The 23440-nt window shown below is 41.6% G+C and overlaps 1 protein-coding gene across 30 annotated transcripts in view; it reads left to right on the top strand.

The window, feature by feature from the left end:
- UNC80 (unc-80 homolog, NALCN channel complex subunit) overlaps window positions 1–23440 on the top strand; it is a 206662-nt gene that overhangs the window by 142270 nt on the left and 40952 nt on the right. For all 30 annotated transcript variants that reach the window (XM_056535252.1, XM_056535244.1, XM_056535267.1 and 27 more), the window contains 20 exons: window positions 2609–2709; window positions 2815–2901; window positions 2993–3176; window positions 3420–3514; window positions 5359–5448; window positions 5702–5803; window positions 7401–7581; window positions 7715–7983; window positions 8712–8846; window positions 10063–10204; window positions 12646–12742; window positions 15656–15826; window positions 17145–17237; window positions 17596–17814; window positions 17969–18169; window positions 20179–20302; window positions 20488–20613; window positions 20766–20889; window positions 21062–21268; window positions 22742–22926. In XM_056535252.1, coding sequence (XP_056391227.1) covers window positions 2609–2709; window positions 2815–2901; window positions 2993–3176; window positions 3420–3514; window positions 5359–5448; window positions 5702–5803; window positions 7401–7581; window positions 7715–7983; window positions 8712–8846; window positions 10063–10204; window positions 12646–12742; window positions 15656–15826; window positions 17145–17237; window positions 17596–17814; window positions 17969–18169; window positions 20179–20302; window positions 20488–20613; window positions 20766–20889; window positions 21062–21268; window positions 22742–22926 — 2933 coding nt within the window. The remainder of the gene's footprint in view (window positions 1–2608; window positions 2710–2814; window positions 2902–2992; window positions 3177–3419; window positions 3515–5358; window positions 5449–5701; window positions 5804–7400; window positions 7582–7714; window positions 7984–8711; window positions 8847–10062; window positions 10205–12645; window positions 12743–15655; window positions 15827–17144; window positions 17238–17595; window positions 17815–17968; window positions 18170–20178; window positions 20303–20487; window positions 20614–20765; window positions 20890–21061; window positions 21269–22741; window positions 22927–23440) is intronic.

Genomic DNA, 23440 nt, shown 5'->3' with positions numbered 1-23440 from the left:
TGATATTGTGTTCAGTACCCATGAATCTGAGGTTATTGAAGCCCAAGCTTGGGAAAAATATTGGAGTCTTCCCCCGAGGGGAAGGAGGGAAGAAGATAGGGGAATTAGACTCACCTGAGGAAGGTCTGGTCCTGGGAAATCCTCTGTTTCCTCTTGCCCTCCAAGGTCTGGCTCGAGATGGGAAGAAAGGCGATGCTTGATAAGTAGAGGTGGGATTCTGTGGTCTCTCTTGATTGTAGGAGCCTTTGAAGTATCCTCTAGATGTTGATGAATGGCTGGAAAAGCGGCTCCTTCCTTTTCCAGCCCTGCCAAAAACTCTACCCGGGAAGACTTTTCTTAGTGAATTTTGGGCCTTGTCTAAAGATGTAAATATTCCAACGAACTTTCCTATTTCTTTGATGAATCCGTCACCAAATAAGAGACCTTCGGTGGAAGATCCAAATTCTGCAGTGGCTAAATTAGTTAGCTAGTGATCTAATTTCATCAAAATTGTTCTTCGCCGTACGGCGGTCATTGCAGCGTTACCGTTACCGAAGAAACATATGGCCCTTTGGACCCAGCCATGAATAATGGAGGCGTCCAAAGGTTGACCTGATGCCATTGAATATTTAGATATATCAAAGATTTTAGAAAGAGGACCTAAGATGTCTAAGTATTTGTCCTGAACACTTTTGAGGGAGCGATCAAGTCCTTTTTTAGGGTTTTTACCCGTTTTTAATATATATTTTAGATTTTACTAGAACTGGATCAAGTTCGGGGGTAACTGCTGCCATGCTTGGAAGAATAGGCCTTGGGCACTCTGCACGTAATTTATTACGAGCAGATCTGTCAAGTGCTTTTTTAACTTTTGAGGTTAAATATTTGGCAATCTGTGGATGGGGTACCCATTCTGAGGATCTTGGATGTGTTATTGAGTCGGGCTCAAAGTAGGGGTTACCCTGAGTGTCTAAAATAATTGGGAGCGTTTTTTTCAGTTGAAGTCTCATCTGTAGGAGGATCAATTATTTCGCCTTCCTCAGAACTGATATCCTCCATCTCATTAGATAGGTCATCATCAGAAATATCAGAGTATGACTCTGAAAAATGGTGGGTCAAATATGAGTCCGGTTTCACCCTTTTTTGGGCTTTCTGTGTCCGAATATTAGACACTTTCTCTCGAACAGAGGGTCTGGGCTGTGAACTAGTAGCACATATTTCAGGGCCACTGGGATTAATGGCATTCTATAATGAGCCTGACCTACCCTGGTTTCAGGTACTGATTTATGCTTACGGGTTTTAAGGTCGTCGGTACAGAAGTGTTGCTTCTTTAAGCATTTACCGGCTTGTTTATGACACCTTGCTAAATGAGCAGTAGATTCCTCTGCGGACCAGTATTGATTTGAGGGTGTTGAGAAATCCTTTTGGTTTATTGTGCGCCATAACCAAAGAGATGGACCTGGCAACCGTGTCATTTAGTACTGAGATGACAGGTGACATTGCAGTATTAATTGATTTAGACACAGACATGTCCACCATAGATTGGATACGCTCTTGTGTCCTAGGGTCAAAGTTATCAGGCTCTGAGGGGTTAACATCCATATTGCTAGGTGAGGTATTATCCATTATAGGATATAGATAAGCAGAGTGGATTAAAATTATATTAGGTGGTAGTCTATGTTAATAATAGGGCTATGGTAAGGATAGGGTTAAAGCTAATAGGGTAATTTCCTATTAATACCAATTTGTTGGTGGTACAAGTAGTGAGCAAGCCTTCAGTGGTGGTACACATGGCAAGCGGTGACCAAGCACTGACAACTGTGAGGAAGTTCTGTCAGAGCGCGAACAGCTGAGGAGAACGCTGGCGGCTGTGTGAGGAGACTCCGTTCACTGACTGAGTGCGAGGTCTCGTGACAGCCGAGAATACAAGCGCTGAGAGGAGGAAGCGCGAGCTGGTGAAGGAGATGAGCGTGAGAGTCCCCGAAGTTTGGGATAAGCGGTAGTTATGTATTAAGGACCGGAACAATAAGGGGACACAGTGGTGATAAGGAATGTAATTATTTGGGGGGGGGGGGGGGAATGAATGCAAGTGAATGAAAATGGAGGGGGAGGGGAAACGGGAGGGGGAGAAAAATGGAAGGTGGTAGTGGAGATAAAGGTAATAGTCACAGGTGTTGGTGAAAAGATTGTGAAGTAGAAAAAATTTAATATATATGTATATATGAGAGTGTATATATATATATATATATATATATATATATATATATATATATACAGAGCAATATCAACAATAATATATCAATGAACAAAGTACAATGCAATACGTATCTTTTGCTGAGAGCAGAGAGAAAGAGGAAGATTACCTCACAGACGGGCCCTTTATGGACTAGGGTCTTCAGTGATTGGCTACCTATCTAGTCATGTTTGGCTGCATTCTAAAGGTTTTCTTTTCACTGTATTAACTGTTTCGCTGCTGAGAGTTTTATAAAGAGAAAGATTGCATTATATTAGGAGCATCCTGTTGTGATAAAATCTTTATTTTCTTTACTGACCACAGGTCCTCTTTAGTATAGAATGTAAACTGACATGTGACTTCTTCCCATAATAGCACAGATTTTTCTTGTTACCACAGTAAGTGCCGTAGCTCAGCAAGTGCTTTGGAATTGTTTAATCGAAGATCCGTCCACTGTCCTGAGACATTTCCTGGAAAAATTAACTATTAGTAATCGACAGGTAACAGGACCGTTTTCCTTCTCTGAATGTTTGCTGTGTGTTTTTATACAGTATTATGCTATCATAATACAACTGACCTGCAATATGCCCTGATAAATATTTCAGGATGAGCTAATCTATATGTTGAGAAAGCTGCTGTTAAACATTGGAGACTTTCCCGCCCAAACGTCCCACATTTTATTCAACTATTTGGTGAGTTCTTACGGGTCACATTGTCATTGTTGCAGCTTGGCTTGTTGGAATATTCACTAATTTGTTGAGTTTTATATTACTTTTGATCTAGGTTGGCCTAATCATGTATTTCGTGCGCACACCATGTGAATGGGGAATGGATGCCATTTCAGCAACCTTGACCTTCTTGTGGGAAGTGGTTGGCTATGTGGAAGGTTTGTTCTTTAAAGACCTGAAGCAAACAATGAAAAAAGAACAATGTGAGGTTAAACTACTGGTGACAGCGTCCATGCCAGGTAAGCAGTCCTCACAGATAACTGCAGCCAAGAGCTCTCAATAAGAGTATTAAAGGGGTTATCCAGGATTAGAAAAACAGAGCTTGTTTCTTCAAAAACTAGCGCCACTCCTGTGGTATTGCAGCTCATTTACATTGAAGTGAATAAAACCACTCACAACCTAAGGAAAGGTGTGATGCTCTTCTTTTTTATTATTTTTTAAATATCCAGTATATGCTAAATGTTTTGGTTTAATTCTTTTAGGTACAAAAACCCTGGTGGTTCATGGGCAGAATGAATGTGATATTCCTACCCAGTTGCCAGTACATGAAGACACTCAGTTTGAAGCCCTGCTGAAGGTGAGCAGATTTAAACACAAATACTTGGCTCTAACAGGAACTCTTACTGTCATTTTCTACACTAAGGGCTCTTTCACACTACCGCTGAGCACTGTTAGAGGTAGTTCCATTATAAAATAACAGGAGATTACCGGGAGAAAAATTACTGCATGTCTGGTATTTTTCTCCAGCTATCTCCTCCAAAATAATGGACACCCACAGACCCCATGCAAAGTCAATGGGAGCCATTGGTGCCCGTTGCGCTCCAACCCGTTCAGGGTCTGTTACCACAAAACCTAATGGACCCTTAATGGGGCGGAGCATTGCGTGAACCTAGACTAAGAAAGGCTTTTATCATCCCTGTGCCTGATGTAAACTTCAAAAGGTCGCAAAATTGTTTTGCAAGCACACACAGCTGGCGGTGTGTGGTGAAAAGTTGGTGTGGTGTCACACATGCAGCAAATTAATAACAATTTGTGTCTGCAAAAAAGGCTTAAATTATTGCCAAGATCTATGCCAGTTTGGAGCTTTCAATGAGGGTGCATGGACAGCCTCAGGTGAGGTGGGATTTATGTAGTGGCATGTGCCTCTATATATATCCAGCATGCCTATGCACTGGCAGGGGATTGTTTTAAGACTGGAGGGTGAGACGCCAGCCTTGATAAATCCCCCCCTAAGCCTTTTGGTATGCCAGGAACATTACAAGTATGCATCCATAAGGTCATTGAAGAAAGCTTAAAAAAAAAAGTTATGGTGTATATTTTTAATAAAAATTAGAATTTGTCTTTGCAGTTACATCATATTTACAAAGCTCAATAATACTGCTGACATTTCTAACACCTGCATCAATGTTTTTGGAGCTAACATTTGCAGAGTCTGCCACGTTTTTGATAAGAAGCACATAGCATTTTTCAGCACCTGCAATCTGAATCTTACTATGCATGCAGCGCACCAAGACAATAGAATTCACAATGGCATACCATGGAGCAGTACATTATTGTTAGTAAATCTTCTGCAACATGTGCTTTGGCAGCAAATAGGATTATAATTTATAAATGAGAATATGCAAAAAAGCTTCCTGTAATGTAATTCTTCTTATCAAATTAAATCTGTCTCTGAATGATGATGCAGCAGTAAATGGATGATAGAGGAAAATCTTCCAATGTATATACCAACATAGATAAATAACAAAATGTCAAAAGGATGTCCTTTGTTTGTTCAATAATACATCAGGAAACCACAGACCCACTGAACTGAAAATCAGTTAACTACACTTTTTTAATACAAATGTATATGTATGCAGTTTTATTTTTGTACATTTGTGTACATTGAGCTATTCTTGAACTCTAAACACAGTAACTGGGGGGAGATTTATCAAAACCTGTGCAAAGGAAAAGTTTCTCATAGGAAACCAGTGATCGATGATTCTGCCGCTTGACTGCTCATGCCTGGATCTCAGGCACTGAGCAGTCATTTGGCGATCGGACAGTAAGGAGGCAGGTAGGGACCCTCCTACTGTCCTGTAAGCTGTTCGGAATGCCGTGATTTCGCCGCGGCTATACCGAACAGCCCAATGAGCTAACCAGCATGGTTTCACTTTCACTTTAGACGCGGCGTTCAACTTTGAACGCCGCGTCTAAAGGGTTAATAGCGCGCGGCACCGCGATCGATGGGTCCCGGCTGTTGTTAGAGGCCGGGCCCGACACGCTATGACGCAGGGCCACGCCGTGGCCCCGCGTTATAGATCGGGAGCGGACACATGACGTTCCAGTCCGTCATGTGTCCTTAAGGGGTTAAACTAATGATATAGATTCATATGAACAGAAATTACTATACTCTGCTGTTCTCTGTATTCCCTTTATTAGGAATGTCTGGAATTCTTCAATATAGCTGATTCACAGGCAGCAAATTATTTTCTGATGGATAAAAGATGGAATTTGACTCATTATAATAAGGTGAGATGAAAGCTAAGCCACATTTACTAGAATGACTTGAGTTAGACTTTAGTAGTGAGTATCAAAGAGATGGAATTTTCCATATTACTATGTTGAAATAAAAAGCATATTATGTAAGCAAATAAAAGTACATAAAAAATTTCAAGTTCTTCCAAGTTCTTCATATTATTACATAATATGGTGATGCGGTAAACTGGTGCGGTTTAGTGTAGACATTTTGTTCTATGTGCGGTAACTTTTTGCCTGTTTTCAGACCTATGTACGTGACATCTACCCATTCCGGAGATCAGTGTCCCCACAACTCAACCTGGTGCATATGTCCCCTGAAAAAGGCCAAGAACTTATTCAGAAACAGGTACACAAAACATGTTTTCATCTATTTTATTGTAAGATTTGAAAAATGTAACCCTGTTCTTTACATCTCTTAGATCTTTACAATCATTACAGAGAAATCTAAGAAAAAACATTTCTAATATCACAAATGGTAGATAGATGACTTGATGAAGCATCACATGATGTAAAACTACCCCTTGTTGGTGCCTGTGCTGTATCTTCCTTTTTTGTTTTCCTGCTATGCTCCAAAAACAAGGATTTTAACTGCATTAAAGGAAAACTGTCAGCCTGTTCACCCATACTAAACACAATACACTGAGTTATAGCGTGGGTGAACAGGAGTCCAATGAGGGATTACTTGCTAAAGTATGTCCAGAAGGTCCTAAGATATGTCCCCCAGAAGATCCTCTGTTGAATTCAGTAAATCGTGTGCAGGGGCGGAGCTTCATTGGCTCAATTTACATATTCATTGTCTGTGACTTCACATCCTAGTGAAGTAGAGTCACAGACAATGTAACGACAATGTAAATTGAGGCAGAAAAGCCCCTCCCCCATGCGTGATTCACTGAATTCTGCAGAGGATCTTCTGGGGGACATATCAGTGATTGTCCCATTTCAATTATAGTCATCTCCCTGTCAATCATAGTCCACTGTCAATTATCATTACCTGTAAATTATTGTCTCCTGTCAGTCATCTACTCCATTACTCAGCATCCCTGTCAATCATGGTCCCCTGCTGTCACTATCCCCTGACAGTTGTATTCATTCATAGTCCCCTGTCAGTCTTAGTCCCTAGTGATTTATAATCCCCTGTAGTCATTGTTCCCTTTCAGCCTGAGTCCCCAGCCATTCATAGTCCCCTGTCAGTGTTTGTCCTGCAGTCACTGCAGTCACTGGCTCCTGTCCATTGTTGTCCCCATTTATGGTCCCCTGTCTGTCTCTTGGAGTCTCTTGTAGTCATCGCTTCCTGTCAGTCATAGTTAGTTCTTTGAAATCATTATCCACTGTCAGTTCTTATTTTTTCCCCTCTTCTGAATCACATAAAAACATGATAAACATATCTATAAAGCCTGACTTCACCACTAGAGACCACACTTACCAAACAACACAGATTAAAAATATTCATAAGGAAATTGTGGAAAGAATGTGATGTTTGCCTGTTATGTGTGAACATTCATTTTAACTTTCTTTTATTTTTAACAATCTGGAATACAAATAGAAATCAAACACAACAATTTAAGCACAATTGTCCTGTCCTAAAGGAAAGCATAAGGATGTGTGTCAGTCTCTGAAATACTACAGTTGAACTCCCTAAGGCTATGTTCACAATGACATTGTAGTATTTCAGAGACTGATGTTCAGGGTCCCTTTGGCTCTTATTTTATTTATTTATTTGAGCCAAACAGACCCTGAATGGTCCCATTGACTTTAAATGAGGTCCATCGGGCTTCCGTTGTTTTACAAGAGTTGACCCCCAAATTTTTTTTTAGCTACTGGAGGTCCACTGAATGCACCTCAATGCTAATGTGAACTCAGCCTTTCGTGAATTGTATAGATTCTCTGTGCGGCATATATAACTATTTAAATTCACAAACGGGCAACATTTTAAATTTCTAAAGGTGTTCACCCGAAAACTAGAGGAAGTTGGAAGAGTTCTATTTCTAATATCATTGACTCAGAAGATTCCCAGTGCACATAAACAGTCTCATGTTTCCATGTTACAAGAAGATCTTTTACGCTTGCCATCATTTCCACGTAGTGCCATTGATGCAGAGTTCTCGCTGTTTAATGATCCTCAAGGTATGTGTATAACCTTTTATATTACACAAAAAGGACAGCACTTTATAGTATCTGCATATGCTTGAAACATGCAATTGCATAAGTTATATATTCTTAGGATTGTCAGAATTTTAGCATCTCTATTTTCCCCTAGGCGGGAAGGAGCTGTTTGGTTTGGATACACTACACAAGAGCCTGTGGATAAAACTTCTCGAAGAGATGTTTCTGGGGATGCCCAGCGAATATCCTTGGGGGGATGAGATAATGCTCTTCCTTAATGTCTTTAATGGAGCTCTGATTCTTCACCCAGAGGACAGCGCCCTCCTCAGACAATATGCTGCTACTGTCATAAACACAGCTGTACATTTCAACCATCTCTTCTCACTCAGTGGATACCAGTGGATTCTCCCAACTATGCTGCAAGTAAGTTAGTTCAGTTGGTATTTTTTGCATCAGAGGAGGGTGATAAACCTGGTATAATATTACATGTATTTAAATTCACTGTGAATAACTTCCAGTAATCCAGACATGTTGCCTTTTAAAAATGAATTTTTAAATATAATGCCAAACAAAATAAATATTTTACTGTTGAGATGAGAAGTATTTTTGAGATAGCATATATCCTTTTATTTTTGCCTTATGTGATCATTTCTGCAAAAAAAGAAATTTTACTTTTGTTGTCTTATGGGGGCAGTGCAGCTCAAATCCACAAGGATACAACTATTTAGGACTTTGAAGGGGTATTCCCATCTCAGCATGTTATCCCCTATCCACAGGATAGGGGACAACATGCTGATCACTGGAAGCCCAACCACTGGGACCCCACCAATCTGTAGAACATAGGTCAAATTGCCCCCCAAAATTAACAGAGCACACAGCACATGGCCAGTATTTGTATTTTTTTTTAGGGTTGTTACAATTATAGTTGTTACACTTATATACCATGGTTGTTATTGACCATTTCATCAAAAAGGTTTGAGAGATGAGATCTGAGTTATCTTTGCCATTGCAACAATAATATACCTCTAATACCACAATACACAGCTAACAGCATCACAGGTTCAAAGAACAGGACAAAATGAGAGTGATGTATGTAGAAAAAGTCTACCAGTGACTGAATAGACCTGATCACTTTTTATTCTTTTTCTCAGGTGTATGCTGACTATGAAAGTAACCCACAGCTTCGCCAAGCTATTGAGTTTGCCTGCCGACAGTTTTACGTACTGCACCGCAAACCTTTTGTGCTTCAGTTGTTTGCCAGTGTTGCTCCTCTGCTTGACCTTCCTGTGAGACTTCATTTTAGGACATGAAATAACTTGACAAAATCATTGCAATGTCTTTACATATTTATGAACATAATTTGCTTTGCCTTTCAATTTTCTGAGACATTATTAGGTTATTTTTACCCTAGTCCAGTGGTTGGTAACCCCTAGCATGCATGCCACTTATGGAATGTGGGTGCTTTTGACTGGCACAGAGAGGGGGCCTAACTACTTAGCTAGATAGGGGGCCTAACTACTTAGCTAGATACCTACTTACCTACATAGCTAGCTACCAGGTTACCAACTGGGGGATGAGGGGGTTGATTGATCTACCTAACTAAGATTGTTTTTACCTATGGGGGGGAGGCTAATAACTGTGGGACATACCTACCCAATGGAGAACTATCTGCCTACTGTGAGGGATATAACTACTTAATGGGGGACCTATTAACCTACCTACCTTTACTGTGCAGGACCTGAAATGGGGGCATTATTACAGTTTGGAGGCCTAAAGATAGGGAGACTATGTAGAGGAGAGAAGGGGATTGGAAACAATTCGGAGACTATAATGTTTGGGGTCTGTATTATGTAGTGCAGTTTGAATCTGGGTTCTGTATTAAGCAGGGGGTGATACTGGGGGCTGTATTATGTTGGGGTCTGATCTGAGGTCTGTATTATGCAAGTATGAATTAAAATGGTTATCTGTGCAGAACAAAAATATTAATGGCAGTTGTGTGCAATCTCCACACTCTGTAATGTCCTCACTGTCCTTACAACTAGAACAATATATAGGGACCATTCTATAAAAAAAAAACCACTGTGACAAGCCACACCCCACAAACCCCATCTACAATAAACCACACTAATTGACTTAAACATTTTTTTTTTGGGGAATAGCACTACCAAAAGGTTGCCTACCCCTACCCTAGTCTATTCTCTTTCAAATGCCAATGGTCAGATTCCTTAACCCAGTTACTTAAAGAATAATACCAGAGACGTAGTCATTCCTTGCATGCTTCAATAATGTGATATCAATCTTTCTGAATGCGGGAAATATTATATCCCATCACATAGATAAGCCCGTGTGCACTGACAGCCATTTTTCCATACACTTTCATAGTGTACATTACTTGACTTAAAATGCTGCCTTTTTTTATACCGATTTACGGCCATATTTTGTGTGAACCAGGCTTGAACTGTTACTTTGCAGGTAATTGTTTGATTTTTTCGTAATCCTCAGGATGGAGTAAATAGCAGCTCATCCAGTAAAGGAGTGTCTGCTCAGTGCCTGTTTGATCTTCTACAGTCTTTGGAAGGAGAAACACCCGACATTCTTGATATACTGGAATTGGTTAAAGCTGAACGACCCCTTAAATCATTAGGTAAATAGTTATATATTATGTCAGATATAACATATGACAAACAGTTTTGCAAGATAAATTTAGTCAAGTACCTGATGAAGAAGCCGCAATGGTTTTGAAATGCGTTGTGCTTTTAAATAAACAAAAAAACAATTTTTACTTGGGAAATATCCTGTGGATTTTATAACGGGCTGCATCAACATATCCCTGTGAAGAAATTCAGTCATTTGGCACTTTAGTTATCAGATTTCTCTCTTTCACTAAAATGCTAACAATAAATACAGTACATTCTCATGTAGACAAAGTGACATCTCTTCTGGAGAACATAAGTGAGTCCACTAGCAGTAAGGTTAGGGCTCCACATTTAGTTGCTGAAGAACCATGATTACATTTCTGCGGTAACATTGAAGCTGTATGATAACTACAGTAATATAAAAAATTTACAGCCATTTATTTGCGACCAATAAGTTTCCTCCAATTTCCACTCACATCTAAAAAAAAGTGATAAATTCCTGACTCCTTAGTGTATGTTATACAGGAGAATTTAGATGGTGGTTCCCTGGATACTGTCTATGTATACTGTATTACCGTATATACTCGAGTATATGCCGACCCGAATTTAAGCCGAGGACCCAAATTCCACCCCGAAAACCCAGGAAAAGTTATTGACTCGACTATAAGCCTAGGGTGGGAAATACATCATCCCCCCCATGTCATCATCCAGACCCCCGTCATCATCCAGACCCTCGTCATCATCCAGACCCCCGTCATCTTCTCCCTCCCCCTTCATCATCACCGCCTGTCAATCCCTTCATCAGTGGTCTTCAACCTGCAGACCTCCAGATGTTGCAAAACTACAACTCCCAGCATGCCCGGACAGCCATCGGCTGTCCAGGCATGTTGGGAGTAGTAGTTTTGAAACATCTAGAGGTCTGCAGGTTGAAGACCACTGCGGCCTTCGTCATCATCCAGATCCCCCCCTTTAGTTTTCTACTCACCTCCTCTCGGTGGGAAGAAAGGATGAGCTGGTCCGGGCCATCTATGCTGCAGGGACCGTGTGGTGGGGAGGGTTAGTCGCTTCGGGCTGTCCTTTTTCTCCGGGGGGCCCTCTTCTCCGCTCCGGGCCTGCCCTGGACTAGTGACGTTGCCTTGACGACGACGCACAGGGACGTTCATGCGCAGGGAGATGGCCCGGACCAGCTTACCCTTTCTTCCCACCGAGGGATAACTAAAGGGGGGGGGGGGTCTGGATGATGAGGAAAGCCGCAGTGGTCTTCAACTTGCGGACCTCCAGAGGTTTCAAAACTACAACTCCCAGCATGACCGGACAGCTGATGGCTGTCCGGGCATGCTGGGAGTTGTAGTTTTGCAACACCTAGAGGTCCGCAGGTTGAAGACCACTGAGAAGGGATTGACAGGCGGAGAGTTCACTCGAGTATAAGCCGAATAACCGTACTAAAAAACTCGGATTATACTCGAGTTTATACTTTAACTATCATGATAGATACAGGGATATGGAGGGAGTTAAACAAAAACTGTTGTTAGACAGTTTTAACTTATGTGCCAGATTTCTATCAGTGTCTCAAACTGTTTGATAAATCTGGTGCATCTTTAAGGCCATGTTCACAATCCATAAAAATAATGGCCATATTTTATTTACGGCCAGTTAAAGGGGTACTCCGGTGAAAAACTTATTTTTTTTTAAATCATCTGGTGCCAGAAAGTTAAACAGATTTGTAAATTATTTCTATTAAAAAATCTTAATCCTTCCTGTACTTATAAGCTTCTGAATACTACAGTGAAAATTCTTTTCCGTTTGAAACACAGATCTGTCTGCTGAATCACGAGCACAGTGCTCTCTGCTGACATCTCTGTCCATTTTTAGGAACTGTCCAGGGTAAATGGAAATCCCCATAGCAAACATATGCTGTTCTGAACAGTTCATAAAATGGACAGAGATGTCAGCAGAGAACACTGTGCTTGTGATGTCAGCAAACGGAAAAGAATTTCCACTGTAGTACTAATCAGCTAATAAGTACAGGAAGGATTAAGATTTTTTTTAATAGAAGTAATTTACAAATCTGTTTAACTTTCTGGCACCAGTTGATTTAAAAAAAAAAGTGTACTCAAAAGAAAATAATGGCTGCTTTTTCCTCACAATTGACTAAAAAGACTCTGTAAATCAAATACAATCAGTTTTTATTATGGTGTGTGTGAACTTGGCCTAAAACGGTCTAATCTTAGTTTTAACCTACTTTTAATCATAAGCCACACATCTTTTTACTGAAGTCACATGTACTTTCACTTAGTCCTGCCCCCTTGTCAAGTTTGTTCTAAAAATCTGTCTTATTATATGTGTGTCTGTTTTTATTTTTTGGCGTAAACTGCGCCATAATTCTGACACTTACAATTTTGTATGTTAGATTTCATTTGGTTTATAATTATAATCTTTTCTCATTCAGATTTCTGCTATGGTAATGAAGACATGGCTTTCTCCATTAGTGAATGCATTAAGCTATGCGTGACAGTAGTAGCATATGCACCAGAGTCATTCCGCAGGTAAATGGTTCTTATCTTTGGTTTATCTCTATTTGAAAAGGCAGCAATAAATATCATCAATCTGATAAACCATAATAAAAAGAAAATGCCTAGATAGCAAAAGAATTGTTCACCAAATACCGTATTTATCGGGGTATACCACGCACCGGCCTATAACACGCACCCTCATTTTACCAAGGATATTTGGGTAAAAAAAGTTTTTTACCCAAATATCCATGGTAAAATGAGGATGCGTGTGTGTGCATGTATACCCCGATATACCCCCAGGAAAGGTAGGGGGAGAGAGGCCGTCGCTGCCCGCTTCTCTCCCCCTGCCTTTCCTGGGGTCTAGAGCGCTGCTGTCGGCCCTTTTCACCCCCTGGTTATCGGCGCCGCTGCCCGTTCTGTCCCCATGACTATCGGTGCCGGCGCCGATAGCCAGGGGGAGAGAAGCGGCGCCGACAGCCAGGGGGAGAGAAGGGGCAGCGGCACCCATTGCCGGCGCCGCTGCCTCGTGGCCTCCCCCCATCCCCGGTGGCATAATTACCTGAGTCCGGTCCACGCTGCTCCAGGCCTCCATCGTGCGTCCCCAGCATCGTTGCTATGCACGGCGCGGCGCTCTGACGTCATGCGTCGCGCCGTTCAGAGCATAGCAATGACGCCGGGGACGCACGACGGAGGCCTGGAGCAGCGCGGACCGGACTCAGGTAATTATGCCACCGGGGATGGGGGGAGGCAACGGGGCAGCGGCGCCGGCAATGGGTGCCGCTGCCCCTTCTCTCCCCCTGGCTGTCGGCGCCGCTTCTCTCCCCCTGGCTATCGGCGCCGGCACCGATAGTCAGGGGGACAGAACGGGCAGCGGCGCCGATAACCAGGGGGTGAAAAGGGCCGACAGCAGCACTCTAGACCCCAGGAAAGGCAGGGGGAGAGAAGCGGGCAGCGACGGCCTCTCTCCCCCTGCCTTTCCTGGGGGTGTATCGGCGTATAACACGCACACAGACTTTAGGCTAAAAATTTTAGCCTAAAAAGTGCGTGTTATACGCCGATAAATACGGTACTTTGTCATTAATAAATATACATTTCTCCACACCCTATTAATTAGTTTAGTTTCTATGATGATAGTTGTAATTTTCCTTATTTTGAGTATTTTCTTTTATTGCCAACGTAGTTTTTTTTTTAGCTTATGGATTTCTGTCACGATTCGGCTGGCAGGAGGTGGATCCTCTGTGCCATAGAGGGATTGGCGTGGACCGTGCTAGTGGACCGGTTCTAAGTTACTACTGGTATTCACCAGAGCCCGCCGCAAAGCGGGATGGTCTTGCAGCGGCGGTAGTAACCAGGTCGTATCCACTAGCAACGGCTCAACCTCTCTGACTGCTGAAGATAGGCGCGGTACAAGGGAGTAGACAGAAGCAAGGTCGGACGTAGCAGAAGGTCGGGGCAGGCAGCAAGGATCGTAGTCAGGGGCAACGGCAGGAGGTCTGGAACACAGGCTAGGAACATACAAGGAAACGCTTTCACTGGCACAATGGCAACAAGATCCGGCGAGGGAGTGCAGGGGAAGTGAGGTATACATAGGGAGTGCACAGGTGAACACACTAATTAGACCAACTGCGCCAATCAGTGGCGCAGTGGCCCTTTAAATCGCAGAGACCCGGCGCGCGCGCGCCCTAGGGAGCGGGGCCGCGCGCGCCGGGACAGGACCGACGGAGAGCGAGTCAGGTACGGGAGCCGGGGTGCGCATCGCGAGCGGGCGCCACCCGCATCGCGAATCGCATCCCGGCTGGGGGCGGTATCGCAGCGCACCCGGTCAGTAGATCTGACCAGGGCGCTGCAGTAGCGAGGATGTTGCGAGCGCTCCGGGGAGGAGCGGGGACCCGGAGCGCTCGGCGTAACAATTTCTATAAGCATGTGGCATACGTTTCACATATACCCCAGGAGTAATCCACTTGAATGACCAGAAACAATAGCCTCTGATACTTTCTAACAGCTTGCTGATACTTTCTTTTAGAGAAGACTTACCAGCAGAAACAGTCATTGAATATAAAGGAGTTCTTGTAAATTATTTCAATTTAAAAATCTTAATCCTTACAGTATTTGTCAGTTGCTGTATGCCACAGAGGAAGTTGTATACTCCTTTTCTGTCTGACCACAGTGCTCTCTGCTGCCACCTATGTCCATGTCAGGAACTGCCCAGAGCAGGAGTAGTTCCTCATAGCAAACCTCTCCTGCTCTGCACAGGACAGGTGGCAGCAGAGAGCACTATAGTCCGACTGGAAAGAACTACACAACTTAAACTGGAGGATACAGCAGCTGATAAGTACTGGAAGGGTTAAGATTTTTAAATAGAAGTCATTTACAGATCTGTATAGCTTTTTGGCACCAGCTGATTTTAAAACAATATCCCCTGGAGTACTCCTTTAACATTATCCCTGAGAAAAAGAGCAAATAGTACTAATTTATGTACTTGATTATAACACTTTTTTATCTCCATATCACACTATGCAGATCTGCAGGTACCTTGAATACTTATGGTTTTGGATTAGTATGTTGTTAATGCACAGGATTTCTGCGTATACTAGTATTGTATGATAGCCTGTCGGTACATGGACCAGTGCATATATACTCCTTTGGTAATGTTGCATTTATTTAGGCTGCTCATGCGTCTATGTGATGCCACTTATACTATCAGGTGTCTGGACTCCCTTTTATGTTATTCTTTTTAATTATGTATGCTATGAATTGAGAAAGATTGTATTTACTTATTTCTATACAACTATGGTCCATCAGCGTTTTATATTGATAGCAGTGGTACTCTCCTTTACAGTTACTTGCAGCAAATGTTACCTGTGTATCCTTAATGTTTTCCTAAGATCAGTACAAATAAAAATACTGTCAATTGCCAATGTTCTTTTTGACATGTTTATTGCTCAGCCTGCAGATGTTGATGGTGTTGGAAGCTCTGGTTCCCTGTTATCTCCAGAAGCTAAAACGTCAGACAACCCAGTTGGAGACTGTTTCAGCTGCACGTGAGGAAATCGCTGCCACGGCTGCTCTGGCCACATCTCTTCAGGCCCTTCTGTACAGTGTAGAGGCACTGACCAGGTGAAAAATGTGTAGAAAACACCAGCATATTAACTTTGTAGTTTGTTTGTTACATGGTCTGCATTCTGTATTTCTCGATTAGGGTGCATTCACACCACATTTTGGACATACGGGTGCCGGATCAGGCGGGGGGAGTTTTGGATCGGACCGTATGCAGTTTTGGATCGGACCTAAAACCGTAGTAAACTACGGTTTTAGGTCCGGTCAGGAAACCGCATACGGGTCAAAGCTGAGCCAACCGGAGTCACCGTTTGACTCCGGTCGGGTCATTAAAGTAAATGGAGTCACGAGCTGATCCGGCCAGGGTACGGGAGCGCCCGGTTTGCCCCTCCCCCCGCCGGATCCGGCACCCGTATGTCCAAAACGTGGTGTGAATGCACCCTTACCCAATGAAAAATTAACCACAGAAAAGAGATTAACAATTTAATGTGGCTGACCAAACTGGGTGGTCCCACAATCCAAGTTTAGTTGTGTCCAATTGAATAGTTAAATCCAATTCAACTTAGGCTAGATTTAAACAAGCATACAAGAAAAATAAGCCTCGAAAAAGGTTTGTTTTTTTATACTTTTCTTTTTTGGAGTATTTTTTGTAGGACTTTTCAGACAGTTATTGGTGTGTTGTATAAGCATTTTCCATCTATTTCCTTGCATGCGTAAAGCATACAAAAAGGTATATTTTGAGGCATATTACAACAATTTTATAACTCAAAATATACTTTTTTTTTTTTTGTGTAAACATAGGCTCTTATTTACTAAGAGTGGAGTGTAGTTTTCTTTGTGGGTTTTAATTCCCTAAAAAAAAATGTCCACGGTATTTACTAAGGTTTCCCTACATTTTCCACTTTCCCTACACTTTGCTTTTTTACACATGCTCTGATCTGTCTGGTTTTCCTCAGCTCAAATCCACCACATTTTCTGTGGAAACCTTAGTAAATATGTAGTTTTTTTGTGAAAATGTCGGGAACATGCCCCTTTTCTGAGACCATGCCCCCTTCCCCGTAACCACGCCCCCTTTTCAGGTTTTCTTAGCAAAATGGAGAATTAGTCGGGTTTTTTTCAATTCTGGCGCAAATTATGGCGCAAAATCTGGGGCAGACTGAATTTCTGGCGCAATTCGACAGAATCTGGCGCACAACCCGACAACACATGTCGGGTTTGCAATAGTAGATGAGGGCCATAGTCTTAATGTGGTGGAAGGAACTACTTAAGATTGCCCCTAAGCTTCCTTTCCCATTTAATTTTTTTTTGGGCTTCATAAATTCTATAAATATTAATTGTTCAGAAAGTTGACTGAAATGCCACATTGCTTTACTTTTAGGCCCATGACAGCTCCTCAGATGAGCCGAGGTGACCAGGGCCACAAAGGCGCAACAACAGCCAATCACACAATGTCTGCTGGTGTCAACTTAAGGTGAGTGCTTAGTTAAAGTGGTTGTTTCCAGAAAGGCATTAGGCACCACAGAAGAACCACTTATCTGTGAGTTGGAATAAAGACTTTCTCGGTACAAGTGGCTCCTATTCTGGTAGGCTCAAGAACGGCCACTCATCTGGAAGGGTGCCATATAATACTGCATTTTCCATGCAGAGGCCACTACATAGGAAAAGCCCAACTAGCGGCAGTTTTACAAAGTATAATCAGTTGCTTTGCTCTCCAGCATGCCAAAAGTTGATAACCCTGAAGTTGGCATCTTAAACAAATTTTTCATGGGATCTCAACATAGTCACTGTTATAACAACAATAAATTATATAAAAGTTTACTATTTTACAGAGACAACCTTCATCTTTTAGAAGAAGGTCAAGGGCTACCTAGGGAAGAACTGGATGAAAGAATTGCACGTGAAGAGTTCCGCAGGCCACGAGAGTCTCTGCTTAATATTTGCACAGAGTTTTACAAACATTGTGGTCCTAGATTAAAAATTCTCCAAAACCTGGCTGGAGAACCACGGGTCACCTCACTGGAACTCCTAGATGTCAAGTCACACATGAGGTATTGTTCCTGAATGATGTTTCTGAATAATGACACGTCCATAGTTTGATTTCTTACCAAATAAAGCAATGATCATGGTTTGTGCAAACGTGGGCACCGCTCACCACCTCCGCAATTAACTGCAACATGGTTTGTATTTCATATTTTTTGATAGGTTAGCAGAGATAGCTCATTCACTCTTGAAGTTGGCACCTTATGATACACAGACTATGGAGAGCAGAGGTCTGAAACGTTACATCATGGAGATGCTTCCCATCACAGACTGGTCAGCGGAGGCAGTGCGGCCGGCCCTTATACTCATCTTAAAAAGACTGGATCGTATGTTTAATAAAATACACAAAATGCCAACTTTAAGGTGAGCAGATGCTACAGAAACATAGCTTTAGTTTCTGATGTTGCAAACCTTGAAGTAAGGGCATAAAATACAAGTTTCTTTCCTCTGCTACTGGCCGCAACCAAGTTGTGGTGGTTTCTTTGGGCAACAGCAGAGGAAATGAGTTTAAGAAATATTAAAATTTAAGGTAGGTACAAAAAAAGCTACATGCACTAGGTTACTATTTGAGTTTTTTTTTATTGGATATATTGTATATTGAATTGGAATTTTTACTAAAAATAGGTGACGAAGGCCAAATAGAGGAGGAGTATTAGGTGAGAGCCATCATGTTTGGCTCTTAGTATGATCAGCATAGACTACATTAGAGATCATTGCAAAGATACATGTCAGGTTCTCTCCTGCTTCTTCTCCCTTTTATGACTGCCTCTACATAACATAAAGGGCGTGCTGTCACCCAACTTCTAGTGCACAACCTAATTACTAGACTATTTTTTCCACATTTATAACTGTCATAGCAGTCAGCATCCAGGGCTCTGGTGGTTGAGGTGGCCCAAAATATGCTCCTCTACATACAAGTAATAGACTTAATGCTCTCTATGGGGCCCATTAATACTGTAAATCAGTAGTGATCCAAGATCACAGTTACCACCAAGCTGATCTTCTCTCTTTTATCTACGACACAACAGAAGATCATTATGACTGAACTTCCCCTTTAAGGAAATTTTGCAGCCGTCTCCAGAAAAGTAAATGTAATAATGCTGTGTATTTAGCAAAACTTCCTATTTAGCAAGGCATTACTTTTTTTTTTAGAAGTATGTCTGTTTTTCTGTACACCATAATTTTTAGCAAGATTGTCAATGGGTGGAGTAGTGTGTCTATGCATATTTGGAAACTACTACTTAGAATGTAATGTGGTCATTATTAACAGTTTTAGTGAAAAATTGTAGTAAGAACTTGTCAACAGCATTTAAGATAATATTCACATAAAAAGTTAAGCTATTTTGTATGGATGGATTAGTATTCAAAAGCCCAAACCAGGTGTGGGTACAAATGCACATGATTGTATTACACTCAGTTTTTGTCTCATATCTAGTTTTGGCTTATAAAAACTAATGTAGAATATTGACAGACATACCACCATATTTCCTGTTTTTGTATTTCTTTTAAAAATGAATCTATGTATTCTATGTATCTATGTATAAGCATAGAATAGGCTGCTACTGTTTTAACATTTTTCTATGATTTTTAATCCCTTTGAATAATAGGTTTTAAAGCATACTTGCACTTTCAGGTAACTTTTCAGGATTACTTTTTAGGATAAGCTGAATGTACATGAGAAGTAGCTCTGCAGGCTCCATCTGTAATTTTCAGTTGTCTCTCAGCTAGTGGGTGGAGACTAGCTGCTATTATGTCTCCCTTCACTGCACACACAGAAGAGAGGGCCCAGCACCCCTGTATGTTCATAGCACACCCTCAGGATCAGCATGGAGGAAATTTTTAAGGAGTGTCGAGCAGTGTAAGCTGCAGTACAAACACTGGTTTGAAATATAATACTCACTACAAGCTCCTGGAGCCTCTCCCTGTGTCTCTGCCTTTTGTGTTTCTCCTGCCACTCTTATTATCTCCCTTTACCCTAGAATTTGATGACAAGCTGTAGCCTGATACTCCAGTGAGCTGATCCTTCTGGAGATGGATTTAAGTGAATGATGCGTTTAGGATGGAGACAGGAGAAGGAAAGGAGCCTGATAAGTAAAGAAAGAGACATTCATCTCTCACAGGCACAAATTGTGATATCAATTCAGCCTAGGCACTATTCAGCAAGCTCAAAACTTATTAGATTAAACTTTATACAGAATGTTTACTTTTAATGAAGCCCAATAAAGTATGATCATTGCCTATGTATGAGTAGTGCCTAGTTAATACATTGTGAAAATAGAAGCTGTAGTGATTAATGGGATCTCCATGTAAATTCCATAATTTTATTAAAAGGTATATTTTTTGGTCTAACCTTGCTTCCTGTTGTATTGCAGGCGACAGGTTGAGTGGGAACCTGCCAGCAATTTGATAGAAGGGGTTTGTTTGACACTTCAGAGGCAGCCAATCATATCCTTCCTGCCTCACCTTAGGTCTCTAATCAATGTTTGTGTCAATTTGGTGAGTAAGATGGGTCTTCTGGTCTGTTCCCATGTAGCTGTTTGACTCCCATGTCTGTCCTTAAATCCTGCATGCTACATGGAGCAACATATGAGGAATTTACCAGATTTGTGCTGTCGTGTCCATTGTCATCTCCTGTATAAGGTTAACTTATTACTTACCTGGTTTACTTGTTTACATTGCAGGTTATGGGTGTGGTGGGGCCGTCTAGTGTTGCAGATGGATTGCCCCTTCTCCATCTCAGCCCATATCTTTCCCCTCCTCTTCCTTTTAGCACAGCTGTTGTCAGGCTGGTGGCACTGCAGATCCAGGTTGGACAAGTATTTTGTTATGTATTGTGATATACGCATTGTATGTTCTATTCTAAAACTAAACCTAATGTAAAATACATTTCACAATATTATCAAATATCAATCAATATCATATAATTTGATTTAAATGCATGTTTTCCTTTGCCTTGTAGGCATTAAAAGATGACTTCCCACTGAGCCATGTGATCTCACCCTTCACTAACATGGAGAGGAGAGAAGGGATGTTACTTAACCTGCTCATTCCCTTTGTACTAACAGTGGGATCAGGCAGCAAAGGTTTGAGTCATATTGAATTCATCAATAAAAAATGATAGCACACAGCAACATAAATGCTAACATTAAAGATTAAGAAATGAATAGCAGCTCTGCCTCTATAACAATGTACAAGCTGTAGTCCACATTCTTGACCACTCCATCGCTGCTCTTTCTTCTTTCTTGTTTCCCATAGACAGTCCTTGGTTGGAGCAGCCTGAAGTGTTCTTGCTGTTGCAGACAGTGATAAATATTCTTCTTCCCCCGCGTATTATCAGTACTTCACGCAGTAAGAACTTTATGCTGGAAAGCTCACCAGCTCATTGCTCTACCCCAGGAGATGCTGGAAAAGATCTGCGCAGGGAAGGACTTGCTGACTCCACAAGTCAAGCTGCTTATCTTGGTAAGATTCTAATGTATGGAGCTGTGTTCTCCAACCACTGGCTCAGGAGAATGTGGTTTCCATCAGTTGGTACCCCATCTGTTATCACCTTGAGACTACGTTGTTTTGTTTTTCGGTACCCCATCTGTCTATAGCTCAAGGTACTAATGTGCACTTATGGCTCTGGGAGGTCTGTCCATACAAGAACATGGTAGTAGAATCATACCCATATCTCTAATAAATAACAAGGGTTGTACAGTGATCCCTCAACTTACAATGGCCTCAACATACAATAGTTTCAACATACAGTGGTCTTTTCTGGACCATTGTAACTTGAAACCAGACTCAACATACAATGCTACAGATCTGTGAAACGTGTCACAACTGGAGGAATTGACCAATCAGAATGGACATTTTACTGGTAAATCACCTCTATTACTGAAGTACAAGCACTGAATGGCTGTCTGGTAGCGCCCCCTACAGTACAGGGAGGAACTACAAGTTCTGTACTACTCCTTACCTGTGTCAGGGTTAGCTGCTCCTTTGGACACCAAGTAAGGGTGGCTCCATTTGGGACACTGTGTGTACTGTATAGGACCCTGAAGAAGCTCCTGTCCTCTACATAAACCATTGTTTCCCAACCAGGGTGCCTCCAGCTGTTTCAAAACTACAACTCCCAGCATGCCCGGACAGCCAACGGCTGTCCGGGCATGCTGGGAGTTGTAGTTTTGCAATAGCTGTAGGCACCCTGGTTGAGAAACACTGATATAGACAGTGATTACAGCTCCCAGCAGATCTCTCTTACTTTTATATGTAAGGATTTGCTTTATCTATATTAGTTATCTACTTATTTTTCTTTAATCCTCACTTTTTCCTATTTTTGGATGACATTTTGGTGGCTTCAGAACCAATTACCAGGTTTCCATAGAGTTCTGGTCTCAACATACAATGGTTTCAACATAAAATGGTCGTCCTGGAACCGATTAATATTGTAACTTGAGGGACCACTGTATTTCTTTAAAACGCTGCTATAAGAACCATAGTGTTAAATATATTTTTCTGTGATACACTTAGCAAACACTAACGATCCATCTTTTGGAGATGCCCATCCCAAGTGCTCGCCATGCATGCTTTTTACATTCTCTTTATTGTTCACAGAAAGAGGAAAAATAGCAGTCTTGAAGACATGCTAACTTTTAATGGCTAACATTGAACTAAATCTGTGTCTTTTCTCACATAATAATAAAAAAAAAGGCTTGTGGTAAAACATAAACACACAAAAATAGTTTCTGCAGGATTCGTAAGATATGTAATGACCTCTGGGGAACCCAAAATGTCAGATGGGCGACATACTTTAAATTTCCATATCTATTTTCCCCGACTAGGTCCTCTATGAAAAGAAATGGTAGTCCCATGAAAAGACATTTGCATTGCTAGTTATTTTTGTATCTATCATGTTATTATTTGCTCTTCACGTCTGTCATTACTTTCCAGCTCTGAAGGTTATTCTGGTCTGCTTTGAAAGACAACTGGGCAGTGAATGGTACCAGCTCAGCCTACAGGTGAAGGAGATGGCTCTCAGGAAAGTTGGTGGTTTAGCTCTATGGGACTTCCTGGATTTCATTGTTAGAACAAGGATCCCAATATTTGTCCTCTTGAGGCCCTTTATCCAGTGCAAGGTTAGCTCCTTTCAGAATTCTAAAATGATGAGTATTTTTTAAGTAATGAGACATTCATTCTAATTAAATACTGAGATATCTGTGTTTCCGAAACTCTGACTAAATAACCAAGATAGCCTTACAGAAGAGGCACTAAAGCAGCATGCCGATATTTTATGGATATGCCACATTGTACATTACATGTCTAAAGTTTTAAAGGAGTAAAGGATAGGATTTTTTGTAGGAAAATTTTAACATTTAGCTCTGGTCTTCCTTCTGGTGCTGGGGCTCAATATGTCAGATTGCCACTCAGCCAATCCCTGGCCGAGGCAGAACATTTCTGCGGCCAGCGATTGCTGAGCCGCCTCGTGGTGTATTGGCCACATGGAAGCTGGAAGAGGAGTGCACCAGGGACTGGTGGGATGAGTGGGATAATGGAGGCACTCTGGGGGAGTTGCAAAAGGTAAGTAGATTTTTTTTTTATACCTAACAGAATGGTTATTTTCTACCATTCCTCCTGGAATAATCATTAAAA

The sequence above is a fragment of the Hyla sarda genome, chromosome 8, assembly GCF_029499605.1.
Source record: "Hyla sarda isolate aHylSar1 chromosome 8, aHylSar1.hap1, whole genome shotgun sequence".
NCBI classification, from domain to species: Eukaryota; Metazoa; Chordata; class Amphibia; order Anura; family Hylidae; genus Hyla; species Hyla sarda.
Note: the sequence above shows the minus strand (reverse complement) of the source record. Positions and strands in the feature narration are given on the sequence as shown.